At 37.7% G+C, this 16,627-nt stretch overlaps 1 protein-coding gene across 2 annotated transcripts; it reads right to left on the bottom strand.

Moving 5' to 3' along the window:
• Positions 1-421: 421 nt before the first annotated feature.
• Positions 422-15,951, bottom strand: ric8b (RIC8 guanine nucleotide exchange factor B). 2 transcript variants are annotated; one of them, XM_077193496.1, is made up of 10 exons: positions 15,685-15,951; positions 13,704-13,751; positions 12,945-13,562; positions 7,743-7,837; positions 5,589-5,739; positions 5,403-5,498; positions 5,151-5,295; positions 4,883-5,012; positions 4,610-4,729; positions 422-1,395 (listed from the first exon to the last, which is right to left on the bottom strand). In XM_077193496.1, the coding sequence occupies exons 1-10, from the start codon at positions 15,766-15,768 to the stop codon at positions 1,284-1,286; spliced, it is 1,599 nt and encodes a 532-aa protein (XP_077049611.1). In that variant the 5' UTR covers positions 15,769-15,951; the 3' UTR covers positions 422-1,283. The 2 variants fall into 2 exon arrangements, with proteins under 2 accessions (XP_077049611.1, XP_077049610.1); XM_077193495.1 differs by having other exon boundaries at positions 4,868-5,012; positions 15,685-15,942.
• Positions 15,952-16,627: the final 676 nt, after the last annotated feature.

Genomic DNA, 16,627 nt, shown 5'->3' with positions numbered 1-16,627 from the left:
ATTTGTTAACTTGACATTGCCATTTGTGCTTTGAATATTAAAAACGCTTTTCTGTTCTGTACTTTTTTATTTTTTATTATTACCCTGTTAATAGACATTGCATCTTATAGTATTTAATAAAAATATTCACTTTTTGTACATTTGCATCTGATCAACTAAGGAATATTAATATTTACCACAGATCTGAGTGTAATTTGAAGTAATCCAACACTGGAATTTGGATACGAAGGATCTTACTTAGTGAAGCAACAATCATATTCAATATCCTTAAGCCATCACTTGATTGTGTAGTTTAATAAACTGTGATATAATCTTGCATTAGAGCTAGGATTAGTGTTTTAACTGACCTAGCATTTCTTTGTATTTTTATACATTAAAGGGCAATATTACGAAAACCATTAAAGTTTCTGCATGCAATGAGTGAATGAGACTTATAAGATTTTATTGCAAATGATTGTCTGAAATGAAAAACACGCTTAGTTGAGGGAAATTTAACAATTTATACATTAAGTTTTACAAAGCCCCTTTACTCTGCTGACTTTTATTATAGTGATTATAGAAGATGAGTATTTAGAAAATCTAAATTTTTATTACATGCTTTGTCTTGTGTAGAAAACCAAAGATTAGAAAAAGGAAAAAAATTACACGACAGCATTGAAAGAAAAAAAGGAAACCAATACATAGTATATAGAAAATTGTGTAGCTAAAATATATAACATTAGAAAAGACAGATAATAGTTTGAAACTCAAGGCTTAAGTGGTGGAGACACAAAGTACATTTTGTAAAAACAGTGCAAGACAAATAATGTAAGTGATCTAATGGCTTGTCTTGGCATATAACATTTCAAAAGCCATTCAAACATTTTGAAACGTTATAAAACCGGATTCTTCGATCTGTGAACCAGCAACAGCCACAGACCGTAATAATAAATACAGGTTTTAAAGAATAATTTGTAAAAGTAAGTGTTATAAAGCCTTTCTACTGAAGACCAAGTGCATTTACCTATTCACATGTCTTTGACGCTCTTTGTGAGCAAGTCCTGCTTAACAGTTCCATCTGATAAATCACATTCGATGTCTGACCACATTCAGATATCTATCTAAACGTTTCTGTTTCTTCTCTCTCTGCTCAATATGTACTTTAACCATATATGTCCCAATTTGAAAGACATGCCCCTCGTGCAACAAAAGTAATAGAAGTATTGCCTTGTGCAAGGAACAGTTTGTAAGACTGCCAGTTAGCCATCAGCAGTGGTGCCTGCAGGGATTCGGTGAACTCCAGTTCAGTCTGAGTCTGAGTCACTGCTGGCTGGTGGGCTGCACTCATGGATAGCTTGTCCTAGGGGCGCTAGTGTGCCATCCCTCCTCACTCCCATTGGTCTGATCAGTTCTTTCCTGTTGAAAGAGCAGGACAGAGCTCAGTAATTTTGCATGTTGTGTGCTACTTCAGCTTTGCATGTTCACGTCACATGCAAATAAGCGTACTGGGAGATACAACCAGCTAGGATGACCAAGTTCAGTGGAAACTTTTAATTCATTATGTCTAGATTTTCTTTGCAGTTCTGTTTTGTGTTCTTTTTTGTTTTTGTGCAATCTATGATTGTTGGACACACATTCTGCAGTCTAACACTAATCAATTACAATTTTTAATTTCAAATAAATGCTGTTCTAAATAATAAATCCTAAAAAAAAAGTATCATGCTGCGTCGCAATTCACCTACTTCTACTATACCCTTAAAGTATGTACTCTTTTTGTGAAGAAAAAGTACATACTTTTGAGTGTGTAGCAAAAGAGTAGGCAACTTTGGGACATACTACTTCGTCATCTTTAAGGAACAGCTCTGTCGCTTAGTTGTGTGCATCCCGTCACCGTAAACTGCCTTCCGGGTATCTTTGGAACACTCATTTCAACATACTACGATTTGGGACGTACTAATTCTATTTTTGAATACTATTTAGGATGGATAGTACGCGAATTGGGATGGATCGCAGCACAACTGTTCTCAACAACATTGTTAAATTATAATAATAAGAAAATGTTGCTTGAGCACCAAATCAACATAATAGAAGGATCATGTGACACTGAAGACTGGAGTAATGATGTTGAAAGTCCTGCTTTGCCATCACAGGAATAAACTACATTTTAAATGATATTAAAACTGCAAACAGTTATTTTATATTGTAATAATAAATACAAACTCCAGAATCCAGCAGCTGTCATTTACCCTACATATTTATTGTGCTCACACATCTTGTCGATTTCGTTTTTCGGGCCACTAATTTGTCACTACAATCCACCTGCTCTTTGAAAGAAACCCTTTATACTGACCATTGTAGCAGCATTCAGTTCTGTCATCTAAAGAGGCCTGTTGATGTGTAGAACATCTTTCTTTCCCTTTACATCTGGCCACATAAGAGCCCTTGGAATCACAACCCTAAACCCCCCAATCCCAGAGCGGACCTGCACCCCCACAACCACCACCTCGACCCTGCAGTTTAATTACAGGATCAGTGCTCATTCTAATCTCTTCAAAGCCTGGGCAGCTCCTCCAGCTAATCCAATTATATCTGCACTGTGTGTCACCAACACACCCCGAGATGATTCATCAGAGTATTAGCCAATCAAAGCACGGACAAAAATAATTAATAAGAGCATTATCCAATCAAAGCCATCAAAAAGCTCATTTGCATTCATTTATGTCATTCATATGCAGATCAGCTGGTAACACTTTACAATAAGTTCCCATTAGCTAACATTAACTAAGCATAATAAATGCTTTAGAAGTATTTGTCATTGTTTGTTCATGTTAACATAGTTAGTGCAGAATCTCATTGTAAAGTGTTACAGATAAATTGTGTATAAATGCATAAAAGGAGGTATTGAATGCTACTAAATGGAATAACATCTTATATCAAACACTTTTTGAAAAGTTATCTACAAAAATGCAAGGAAACAAATTACTGGCTGTACTGGCTGCAAAGAAACACCTTGACGTCAAGCGCAAGTCGACTAGAAAGAAAACAGACATTTCCACTGCGTCCCTCGAAAACCAGGAACCAAATTCGATCTGTCATCCAATCAACAGAATCTGCGTAGATCAGCAGCCTGAGCAATTGTGTGTTTACGTACGTACGTCTGTGTGTGTGTTTGTGTGGATATGGGGTGGAGAGTCAGTACTAATTGGACAGCAAGTCAAGCAGCAGACACAGGGAGGGACATTCCTCCATGGACATGTTGCGTCTCCCCAGCAGCCGTAGCGGGGAGCACCAGTGCCCTCCCTCTCCCAAACAACATCTCCTTCATCCTGATAAAAAAGAATAGGAGGAAGAGAGAAGGAACGAGGATTCATTCTCAAAGACAGGAATCTGCCTCTCTTGGGCACACGCTGCTCATTACGACTCAAACACCCTATAGAAGGACAATGACTCGTCCTCTTGTGTTCGCAAACTTATTTAACATCACCCGGCAGCTAACGTACATACGCACACCCCTAATTGAGCCAGTGTCTCAAACCACTTCACGTCCGAGGACAATGTCTGGCACCCCGACTGAATAAAACAGGCGGCGTATGAAAGAGAACCACGTATATATGTATTATGAAACCTCAGTGTATTGTACAAAAGAGCCTGAGCCCACGACCCCACTGTGTGCGCCAATTAGCTGGTAATTAATGCAGCGGGGCTGCGGTGGCCAGTCGGTGTGCATTGACTCCTGTTGAATGTGGAAGGCCAGCTGTAAATGAGGCAGAGGACGATGGTGGAGGATTCTTGCCTTAATGAAGCGGTTGGTAAGGAGCGCGCTGGGAGCAACGGCACTACACCTCTCGCCGGTGTCTCGATAGTTTACGCCGTCGGTTGTTTAAGGAAAGGTCAACATGAATGCGGCCCTGCACATATCCAGCCTCCAAGGAGGGTGATGAGAAAACAAGCACAATACTTCTAGCAGATGGAGTCATCTATAAGGCATTATGAACCGGTTCATACAAGATGATGAAAAACTGAAAGAGTGATTGACTGATATTAATGAGCAAGAGTAAAAACACAATGGCCAGAATATACATTGCAGCAAATAAAATGGAAAAAGTTTGGTTTCAAAACATTTTAATTTCTACTTAATGTTAAAGATTGATGGCTTATGTCTGAATAAATCTTAATTTTGGTGTTTAAATTGGATCACTTAAAACAATTTTTAAAAAAGAGCCCTTTTTTAGGGCTGTGCAACGATTATACGCATCCAAAATTAAAGTTTGTGTTTACATAATATATGTGTGTACTTTGTATAATTATTTTGTATATATAAATACACAACACATTTTTCTTAAATATATACATGCATGTGTGTGTATATATATAAAATATTTATATTTCGGCATAATACAAATAATATATAAATATATATAGTATGCATTCAAATATTTATACTAAATAATTATACACTACACACACATATTTTATGTAAACACAAAGTTTTATTTCGGATGCGATTAATTGTTGCACAGCCCTAAAAAAATAACAAATACAGCTATAATAATATAATACTAGTTTCTTATTATTTCAGAATTGTTGTCATATAATCGTATTAATGATTAATTGTAAAAAAACAACCCACCTTGATAATTCATCAATCATACTGACAAGCTTCTGGGCTTCATATTCCTTCTGCTCCTCTGTCATCTCATCTATGGGGTTTGGCATTGGGTGCTCTATGTGACCTGTAATGGGGTTAATGCTGAAAAACAAAACAAGAATGACTGTTCCTATAATCTAAGAATGCAGAAAGAAATGCAGGTTTGCTGAGGAAAAATTAGATACAATTTATTAACTTGAACCAACACCAGCCGTTATGCATACATAAAAATGCACTTACAAAGGTTTGACTGACTTGTATTCATCAGTGTCAGAGTCTTCATCAGAGGAGTACTGCGTCTCTCCTCTACCTCCGGCCAGCAACCCTCGTGCCATCAACAGCCCCGCAGCATTACCATAACCAGTGTACTTCAACAGATTATCCACTGCATCACATGACCAACAGGAGACAATGAAAAACACAATTAGCTCATTCAATATTAATTATTGTATTTTAGATTACAACTGCAAACTATCCATTTAAAAACAGACAATTTCAGACATTAAAAAAGCAGAACTCTCACCACTCTCTTTGCAGAGCACAAAAAGGAACTCAGCAGCCCCCTGTTTCACTGCCATGTCAATATGAGTCATGAGACGCACCAGTTTGTTCCGAACGGTGCAGCCGATTTCTGGCCTTTCCTTCACGTCTTTCAAGGGAGGCAACACCTGCACAGCAGCAAACAAAGAGAACACATTCAATCAGCAACTATATATTTACTTTAACTGAATATCTGTAGCAGTGAATTACACTGAGCATGGACTCAACCCTGCACCTTGGCCTTGAAGTATCTGCGGATGTCCCTGTGGTATCTCGAGCTCTCGGTCATCAGACTCAGCACAGGTGTCAAGCCTTCTTTATAGTTGGAACCCTGAGTGGATATATACACATGAAGCATGAACGAACGCAACAAGAAGGAACAGCTGAGGAAGCTTGCAGGTGTTCATTTGAAGAGCAATACCTTGTCTATCCTCTTTTCCATAAAATCTAGCAGCATCTGCACTGTGTCCATGTTCTTCCCACCATACTTTTCTATCCCACCTTGGACAGGGACGTCTATCAGAACATCCAGGCACTGCACGGGAAGGTTACTCAGGAGATTTATGGCATGACTAGAAGAAATGACAAATGATCCGAGGTGTAAAGTCCAGGCCAGGGGTCAGAAAGTAAAAGTCCTGCCAAAAAATGTGTTTATTCCACCCATGAACTCAGCCAGCTGATTTCACTAATTAGTTCTATCTCCTGGCTAATCCAGGTGATTGGAACAAAATACTGAGGAGGACTTTTACTTTCTGAACCTGGACTTTACACCTCTGCAAATGATAAAGGTTAAGCAGTGCACACAATAAGATGACAACACAGCATGCAACTCTTGGAATAAGGAACTTTTCTTTGAAGTTGGCCTTTGAGATGAAAGTTTTTCCTAGGAGTTGATACTGTCGGATAACCAACATGCAGAACAATTAATTTAATTATTATTATTATTATTACGGAGTAATAATAATAATTTCCTATAGCCTACCTTGATGGCAGAGGCTATTTACACTAACTCCCCCCACTGACGTCTGGTTAGGCCAGACAAAATCACGGAAGTTTTGACTTAAATCGACCGGAGTTCGGATCCGCCTTTTGCTGGACTTGCTCTACTTCCTTTTCCCATCACATATCAGTTCATTTATTTTTAATAAAAATTAAGAAAATATTTGAAAAGAGGAAATAAAGTGTCTAACGTGCGTTTAATAATTACGTGTTTAGGGGTTAGGGGTAGTTGTAGGGAGGGCTTTATTGTCAAAATAAAGAAGCATCCATTAAGTAATTTTATTAAATATAATTATTTACACTATGTTATCATTGCATACCGTTTAAAGTACAACAACACAGGTGCAAATAGTATCTGCCACTATTTATAAGTATAAATAGCATCTAACTACTATTTACACTTACATAGCCGCTGCCTTTCATTATTATTATTAATGTTATATTATTTATGCAATGTTCTTGCAATATAAGAGGTTATTTATGTTGTATAATAACAATAATTATTATTATCACTAATTGTCAAATTTTTCTTTGTTTTCGGCTAATTTCTAATTGTAAAGCTACATATTTCTCAACTGAGAATGATTGACTTGTGAAAAAAAGCTGAAAAAAAATGTAAAAAGCTGAATAATTAAACAATACATTAAATACGTTACATCATCTGGGATTAATCTGGGACTAATCGCGATTAATCGCACATTTATTGTGAAATTAAGCATACACCATTTATCTTAACACATTCATTTTTGTCATCATTTGCTAAATCCAGCAAAGTAAACCATCAGATTGAAGGGTGGTTCTCACAAAACTGTTTTCTACAAACTGAAAATAAAAATAAAAATACAGAAAAAACCATCAGAATTCATACGCAGTATGTGTACAGTGCAACTGCAAAGAACTTGATAACATTTTAAACAAGTCAAGTTGCGATACTGAACAGGACCACATGGAGATGCCCCAAAAAAACTCCCTCTCACATAGAAGTACCTTTTGCAAATAGATATAGTAAATATTTGTATGCCACTTTCATTAGTTCATTTTATTATCTTCCCTGACGCAAAAGAACATTCAACATACTCATGTCACGTTCTAGGAATGTGATGGCGGCAGACAAACATGAGCAGGCATTCTGAAAACACTGAGGGGTGGGGGGCCTTCAGTCCATGGGCACAATTTGAATAACAAAGACACATCTACTGACCAGGACTGGTTCAGCACATTCAACGCACTTTGTTAAAGGGGGAGTGTAGAGTTAGTCATTTCAGAGTGCTGTAGAATGCATTTAGAAAGGGTAGCATTCCAGGAGTGTGAAAGGGCTGGTGACGGCACCACCGTGGGGACAATGAGTCAAGCCCAAATAAACGGGTGGGAGTTTCAGAATGCGTTGAGCTGTCTCGATGGGGCAAAGGGGTGTGTCATTAATCACTTGGAGAAGACATCTCATCATTCACATTCACCGCACTTGCATTTCTTTTGCTTTCTGGAATACGGTTTTGAAGCAATTACAAAATACACAGGCCTAGTATACAGAGAAAACAAACTGGATTTGGCTGTCAATCTTTCAGAATGGAAGTACCTGTGAGCCTCCTCTGTTTTATCTTCAGTGTGTGTCTTCAGCATTAGGAGATGTCTCATGATGCCTGCAATGAGCCGAAGCTGGTGGTCACTGTCCTATTAAAATAAAGGAGAAATTGTGTGAGCGTTAAACCAAAAAACTGTTTCACAACAATAGCAGACTGATGCCATGTTTGAGCTTCCTTTACAAACTAAACAGCCTGAGAGCTAAGAGGCAATGGAGAGATCTAGGGACTGAGAGAACCACTGGCTTGAGAGAAGAAAGTGCATCTTATGTCAGGGTGATTCTGACCATACCGAAACCAACAAAAGGTCAGGCAATTGAGACACACTTAGCCTTACTTCAGAACGCTGGAATGTACCAATGTTGTTTCATCTACTTGGTGGAAGGATGGGGAGCTTTTAGCATTTAAAACAAAAATTGTTAAGAAAATTAAGAAAATGTGAGTGGTTCTTGCCCCTACAAATCGTCCAACCACAGACGTCATATTCATACTATAAATGGTGGAGAATACAGAGCGCAATAACATTGACTCCGTACTTACAGAACATACTTTATCAATGGTTGAAAAGTTCTCCAACAAATGCAATTCATACTCTGACTACATACTCTGAATACATAAAATGAAAAATCCTGCACACTTAATTTGATTTTTAGAGTATCATCCACAAGGTAAAAATCGCAAGTTGGATAAAGCCAATGCATATGCAGTCCTTAGAATGCATCTCAGGACACTGACTGTTTCTACTGAAAACCGGAGCTTCGAACAGCAGCTGAAGTGATGCAAGGACTTCGATTTGTGATTGGCTTTTATTTAGAATTTGGAACGTATTCTGTCATGTTATGCATTGCACTTTCACCTGTTCATATTAATACGAGTGAGCCGTCTTGATATATAGTCTTTAGTAAAATCATGCATCAGGCATCATGGTTTTAGTACAAATTGTTATGCAGGGTTATTATAGTTTCGTCATTAAAACATTTTCATCACTTGAAATAAAACATTATCTAAAATAAAATAGCTGCAAAGGCAACATTTCTAATTTTCATTTAGTTTAACTTCATGTGATAATTTTTTTAAATAAAAAAATATATAGAGACTATAAACTATACTATAGTAGTCTCTTAACAATAGTAGCATAACACTAGATGACGAAAATAATACTTAAGGTACAATATGTACGATTTTTGTAATAAAATATTTAAAAAAACACCTTTCACAGTGTGATATATTTCATGCAGTTGTGTACTAACATTATCCCAAAAGTTCCCAAGGATATGTAAATCCAGAGAAATTACAGTTTTTAATAATGGCTCGTCCCTGGTCATTGTCGCCTATCAATGACGTAATATCCGCGCTTTCCTCGGTTTCCGCTTGTAGCATAGACAATACATAGATCCCTCATTAGAGGCCGTTTAAATGGGCCGCTATAGAGGGTATGCATTGTTGACGTCACTTTCCCAGGGGAACCGCCCCCTCAGCCGGACTGAGTGGCAAAAGAGCTGCTGCGTGACTGGATTTATTAGGGGAAACTGCAGAAACGAGAGTAAAACAAACGATGGTTGGACTCGATATAAGTGTTCCTTATAACTTAAGCCTACCAAAGATCCAGTGATCCATGGATATTGACATGCAGCCATCGTGTTTCCTGACATTTATATGTGCCTGATTTCGACGCCGGGGAAATACGTGAAGCAAATTTGCCTGTGAAGGCTTTATATAAATACAATATAGGTAGGTCTAAATCAGGGTAATCATAATATCAATGTTATATATAGGCTATAATCATATCGTCCAGCCCTAAAACTTGTAGCCTATAGTTTTTTTGTCAGTTTATTTAAAAAGATGCGACTATGCGTAATAAGCAGACAACGCATGTGGTCATGTAAACACGAAAACCCGTTTCCTTTTATCGGAGTATAGGGTCATAACCGGCTTAAGCATAAACCGGTCGACACAGGTAGTTTTATGCCTCTTACTCAGATTTCGCATCATGTAAACGCATTAACCTGCTTTCTGTCGGCTTATTGATGTGCGCATGTGTGAAATGTGACAGAAACGCATCCTTATTGCAGATTTAAACACATCCAGACAGAGTGAGCATTTTGCAGGAAAGGAAGAAGGAAATATATCACGAATGCATAGGTAGATAGGTAAGCAAATATATATAATTTATTGTACACTACAGTTATATTGCACTTTCTTTGTACTTCAGAAACGCTTTTTATCAAGTCTTGTGACCAAGTCTATGGCAGTGAAATTAAGTAGCCTATGTGTTGGACAAAATATTTAGTCATTACTTGCAAATACTGTGGGTTTGTTCAAATGTACTTTTAGTACGATTGTTTTAAACGTGTAAATCTGCGCAGCATTAACCCACCAAATCATTTTACAGATAGTCACATATTAGTAACAAGCTAATATAGCATTACATTTCACGTTCCTGGCAGCCAATTCATTACGATGACATAAAGTGTGATCAAACGTACAGGTAATACAAAAACTAATTTATTAGCTGATATATAATTTATATGATTAGTGAATTCTATACATCTCTGGATGGTGAAAACGACATCTCCCATAGTTCCATTCTCCTTTATAGCGTCATCAAGCTTGTCTTTGTTGTTGTTTTGAAAATGCGACCTCTAGCAGCGAAAAAATTACATATTGTAGCTTTAAGTATGCATAATAGTAATAGTGATGATATAGCACCACAAATGAAGCCATAACCATCATTTGCGTTCTTGAAAAATTTACAAAGCACTTTAAAAACATTTCAAACACGTTACAAATAGGCTGACACATTGCTGATTATCACAACAGAGGCCTGTACCATGATGGTAGTTGAACAAACTCAGGGTTACAGGATTAGTTTAGAGTTGACAAAACCAAACCAATCCAACGAGGCTTTGTTGGTACCATGATGCTGATCATCAACTTTCTCTGTCAACTCAGGCTTTGATCCTGAGTTTAGGAGTTTTGGTGTGACATCAGTAGCGAACAGCCAATCACACGTTGAGAAAGAGTGAAACTGAGATTAATTTCTCGCGAGAGAAGCAGCGAAATTCACTTATTAAATAAAAGTATTAAAATAATAAGAATTTAAACAAATTTACACAGCAAGAAGAAAACAGCTGTCTATGAAAGAGGACAACTAAAAGAAAAAGTCTCGCTACTGTATATCAGTGCAATTAAAAGTTGTGAAGTTATTTTATACAGCTGATAAAGGTATAGAGAGAATTGAACATTTAAGCTCACATGTAGTCATTTTATAACTTCATCTATTGATGCTAAAGCGTATTTATATTACCTTTATATATTTATTCATTTAAACTGCGTAATAATAATTGATGAACTAAAAGTGTTCATGTGTGATTGATAAAGGGTATAATAATTACATAAATAATATCTAAATCATACAAATTTATTATTCTAAATAAGCATCACTAAAAACCAGACGATTTTGTCTTTAAAAATCATTTGCTATGTAGTGACCTCTAATTTGGAGTAGAAACAGGTGGAGTGACTTTATCGCATCAGACATGTGTCACTTTACTCACAGCTGATTGGTCCAAGTTCAGTTTGCAACCTCTTACCTAGAACATAACCTGCCCCGGACCAGGTTAGCCGTGTAGCGTAAGTTACTATGGCGATGAACACTGCTAAAAGCCAAACCACTTTCATGGTCCCTAAAACCCAGGGTTGACGCAAACTAAAGTGAAACATAGCTGGCTAGCCACCTAAACCGGCTTCATGGTATAGGCCCCTGCTTTATCATTAAACTAAATCTAAACATTGTGGATGTCAAACAACAGTGGCTTATTGATCCAGAGACATGAGAATCTTGCCAAAGCTAATGAAAAGAGGCTGTGGCGAGGGGGGCGTGGTTCAGCGAAGTCTGTAGTGCGAGAGCAACGACGGAGCCGAGCGGTGAGTAAGTAGGTCAAGTGCAAAATGACGAACACCTGTCTCTGATTGCAGTTACTGGCGTGGGGAGACCGCATAAAAGCCGGCTGGTACAAGAGAGCGGAGAGAGAAGGACTGGGTACTCGTGCACGACACGCGAGCTGAGCGCTGAGGACGAAAAGTGGAAAGAGTGTTGCCTAATATAGTGGAAAGAGTGTTATTTTAAAAAGTGGGAAGAGTGATATTTTTAGATAGTGGAAAGAGTGTTCTCTGAACGTGAACGAGGTTTATGTTAAAGCGCGCACAGCGCATTTTTTCTGTTTTGGACTAAATAAAAGTGTACGAGTCCCAGCCACGCCGACCCCTGTCTTCTTCCATCACACCAACACTGAACCTTTACTACAGAGGCCAACAGAGCATTGAAATTAGATTTTATAAAGCGTGGTGTTAAAAATATTAAAGCAAATGAATCTACGATCTGATTAAGGAGAAAGAAACCTGTCTTTCCTCACACTGCTGGGGGCAAGAGCACCGACTCCATTCAGCAAGCATCGATTATTCAACAGCAACAGGAAACCTAAGCCCTGCATTATCCTCAATTCTGTTTTTGGTGTGAGATACACATGCGATTTACATCTAATCCATCTTTGTAAATTATTTACAGTGCTGCTTTATTCAGGTTAATTCTGGTGTACCGCACAGTATACAGTATGGATACAGGGCCTTAAACTAACTTTTTGGCACACCTGCCAATGGCCATACCACAGTTAGGCTAGTACTTTTAGCTAATATAAATTTAAAACATTATTAAAGATAAATAAACAGTCAGAAATAGCACAAACAAATACAACAGAACAAAGATACAAATTAAGTAAACTGTGCTTTTCAGGTACGTTTTTCAGGTAGGTCGGTGTAACAGTATATGAGGGGCCTCAGGTTCATAAATTTAATAAAGTAATCAAATGTAAAATAACGCTGCGTAGTCTTTACTGTATAAATTAAACAGATTAATCCTTGACGAAAGTTAAAAAAAATATTCAGACAAGAGCAGCGAGTGATTTTCTCGTTGTTTTTTGTTGTTTGATTAACATTAACGACACAGACAGCAGCAGGATTATTAGGATGCTGTCACTTTAAGACCTGGACGGATCCAGTATATTGGATCTGATACTGTACACAAGCGTTTTTAACTTTAGGCTCAGTGTGGACATAAAAATTATAGTGGGTATGTAAAAAGCATCATAAAATAAACATAAATTGTTATTTTGCTGTTCTACAAATACTGTTAATCTCACCTCATCGCTCGAATCAGACATAGTGATGTTGAACAGAGCTTTAAGGGCTTCCATGGCACGATCGTTGTTTTCTGGTGAAATAGGCGGGGCTTCTGGATCAGGGGGTGCAGCCTCATATGGCCCCACCCAACGCACGTCGAGGGTGCGTTCCAGCACGTTAGTGAGCAGCCTGACTGCACCCATCTCCCTCCGAAGCGTGCCACGCACATCTGTCCGCAAGGCGGAAAGCAGAAACAGCAGCCGAAGGGAGAACAGGCCCACCTCATGATGGGACGAGTTGACCGAATGCAAGCAGGCACAAAGGCCCTCCGCCAACTGCAAGTCAGCTCCCACCTGTTGTGCCGGCACGCTGTTGAACACCACGTTGCACATGCACTTGAGGGCCTCCACCACAACCCTCTCCTCCTCTGCTGACTGCGCCACCTCTAATGGCTCTCCCTCATGTCCCACCACACGGATCCGGGCCAGCCCTGCTAGAGTGACGATGCCCTCTCTGGTGCCTACGGGACCAAGTACACGTTTGTCTCTGGACAGGATGCGCAGGGTCTCCAGGCAGGTGCTTTGGCAAAGTGGAAGATCTGACCGGCGGAGAACTGTGAGAAGACCCTGACACAACTTCTGCAGAAGGGACCACAAAACACAAGAGGTTAAAAAATGTCATTGATCGTTATAAATAAAACAAGGTACTACATACCAAAACAACACTGAACACACCATACTGAGATACAAAACATAATAGACCATAAATCTGTTACTCACAATTCGTGCATCCTCCTCTTTGCGGTCAAAGGCGAACGTGTGGCTGTTCTGAAATGGAATGAAAAGATGAGACGATATAAATCTGGGATAAACAAGTCCCATGTTTGCATCCTTGTAAAGTTAAAGAGTAGCCAGCAGACATGAGTAAAACATTTCACTAATCCTGCTGTAAAAGTCTAGCTGGTCTAAGTTTGGGACACCGATATGAAAATTGTGGCCAATGCAGATACCAATAATTCTTTATATTTGAAAGCCAATAACCAATATATTGGCTGATAAATCTAAATAAAATTTTTATATAGTTTTTGAGAGCCTAATTACAAAAACAAAAGTCTCACCATTAAAATCCATGTCCCAAGCACACAATTATAATGTTCTCATTATAATTCTATGTAGCCGATATGACAGACTTGCACATGTTGCACGTAACTGTAATTTCCTTTTTTGAAGTTATTCCGATAATATTTCAAGCAATTCAAAACCATCATGGCAAACAGTGCGCATCTGAAGTTAATAATACATTATTTATCGGCTTTAATGTATCGGCCAAATTTTCTTATCAGGCCGATAACAATAACATTAAAAATTAACATCGGCTGATACCAATATGGTGGCCGATATATCGTGCATCCCTAGTCTAAGCTAGTTGATCATCTATGATATTCCATAAATAAGCTTGACCACATTAAGGCAAGACACTACAGGCAAAACCATTGTTATTTAAATGCACTAGTCAATTTAGAGATTTGGGGATATTATAGCTTATATTATATTAAATATGTCAGTGCCATTGTTTTTTCTCAAGATGCAAAGTTTACTAATAATGTGTTTTCTAAGGCGGGTTTATAAAAGCTACTTATCCTAATTTAACTAAATTAAATTAAAAGTTGGCTTAATCTAAGCCCTGTCTATGAAACCAGCCCATAATCTATTAGCCTCTGTAGATTTCAATTAAATATATGTTTAAAGGCAGTTTTTAACTCATGCACAGATTCAGAAATCTCCACTTTAGTAGCACTTACATACGCCAAACTTTACTATTTTAATTATAATTATAGTAAATAATTTGTGTTGCTGGTCTAAGATGATGGTCAACCAACTAATGACTATCTTAAACCACCTAGAAACCAACTAACGTTACCATGGCATGGTCCAAAAATAAAGCTAACTTACCAGTATACATCTGATTTGATGAATTTAATTATAATTAGAATAGTTACAGTAACAGTATCAGTCTCTTTCTAAAAACTGTTAACTAAATGTGGTTTATTTTTAAACCATGTATCGAGGAATAGCTAGGTAAAGGAAAGTCCTGTAACGTTACCCTGGAGATTTCCTCCAAAACAAAAAAAAATTGCATTACATTTCGACATCATTAAAACCATTGTAAACACCGAATATATGGTTAAAATTGCTGTTCACACCAGCAAAATTCATACAGGCATGTTTCGTTGATAAACTGGCAGTACAATATTATTTCCAGCAGTAACGTATTTTCTGCTGTTAAGTTACCTGTCTGACAGCTGTCAAGCTAGCTACTTTAGCCTTCCATAACTTCGTGACGTAATTTAACAACCAAAACAACATTTAATTTCTACTCTATTCGTCAGCAATTCCCCCAAATAATTCACGCACTGCTCATTCATGGGGGCAAATATATGATTTTTTGTTTAAAAACAGTCAAGTAGGTAGGATGTAGCAAATAGGTTCTATCATGGCTAACGTTAACAGCTCGAAGACGCTAGTTTACGCTCACAAGGCGAACGCCTCGTGACTTTAATCATCGCTAAATACAAATGAAGTACATGTTTAAAGTTCAGAAACAAAGCATTTTTTCGCAAAGATCATAAACCTTTCTGTTGGTTCACACACACTGGGTATATTGAGATTAGCGAGCGGCTAACGTTAACTGGCTAATAACCATTTACATTGCTAGCGCGCATTAAAACAACATGAGATAAGCTAACAGCAGCCACTTTACCTCTGTGTTATACTTCTGCAAAAGCTTTTCAACCCCCTTGTCATCTCCACCGTCGATATCTGATAGAATAGCACTTAAACTCATCTCTGAATGTTGCCTTTGCCGTTCACTTAGAAACACTGACTGTCCTTCTCACAACAACAGACCAGATGAGAGTTACCTCCTGTTTCGATCATCTGTTCAACTTTCACCCTTTAAACGTCACGATTCTCGCCTAAGGCACATGCCAGTAATAAGGATTTCCTCAAAGCTCCCTGAATGGTGTCCAAATGTACCAGGTCTTATAATAATATTCATTGTACACTGGAAATGTTATAGTGGCAGTCGGAACAGCAAGTCTATAAAACTATATAATAAAATTTAAGATGGTAGTTTTACAACATCATTGGGCTGACAAACAAAAGAAAGAGAGAGAAAAAAAAACGAGTCAAACGGATGGTTAAGCATGTTTTATAACGTGATAGCTGGTCAACCAACAAATGACCAGCTAGAAACCAGCTACCATTGTTCCAAAAACACAGATGGACTTTCCAACAAGAAATAGGGGGAATATTACTTGATGTTTAGAATGTTTTCTGGACCAACATTTTCAATAACTTGGAATATAAATATCACCTGCAGTAATAAGAGCAGAAGTAGGCTACCCAAGCTTCTCCGAAATTCAGTTTTTCTGTTTGCAGTATTATTTTGCATTATGCATGATATATTAACTGTTTCTTCTCCCTCTACATTTCATTAAAGTGTTGTTTTTGAATAAATACTTTTAGTTTTTTTTAAAAGTGCAAGATGTAAATGGTCACTGCACAAAATTAATAGATGCAGGCAACAATTTACAGTGATACATGCACAAATAAATAAATACATATAATTAAATTTAGAGTTGAATTATCAAGATGTGACCATTTAAAAAGTATAATTCAGCAAGTTGATCTGATTTTTAGAC

The sequence above is a fragment of the Siphateles boraxobius genome, unplaced genomic scaffold, assembly GCF_051911475.1.
Source record: "Siphateles boraxobius isolate OS27281-9 unplaced genomic scaffold, OSU_SipBor_1 31, whole genome shotgun sequence".
Classification (NCBI taxonomy): Eukaryota; Metazoa; Chordata; class Actinopteri; order Cypriniformes; family Leuciscidae; genus Siphateles; species Siphateles boraxobius.
The sequence above is the reverse complement of the archived record's forward strand: the minus strand, read 5'-3'. Positions and strand labels throughout refer to the sequence as shown.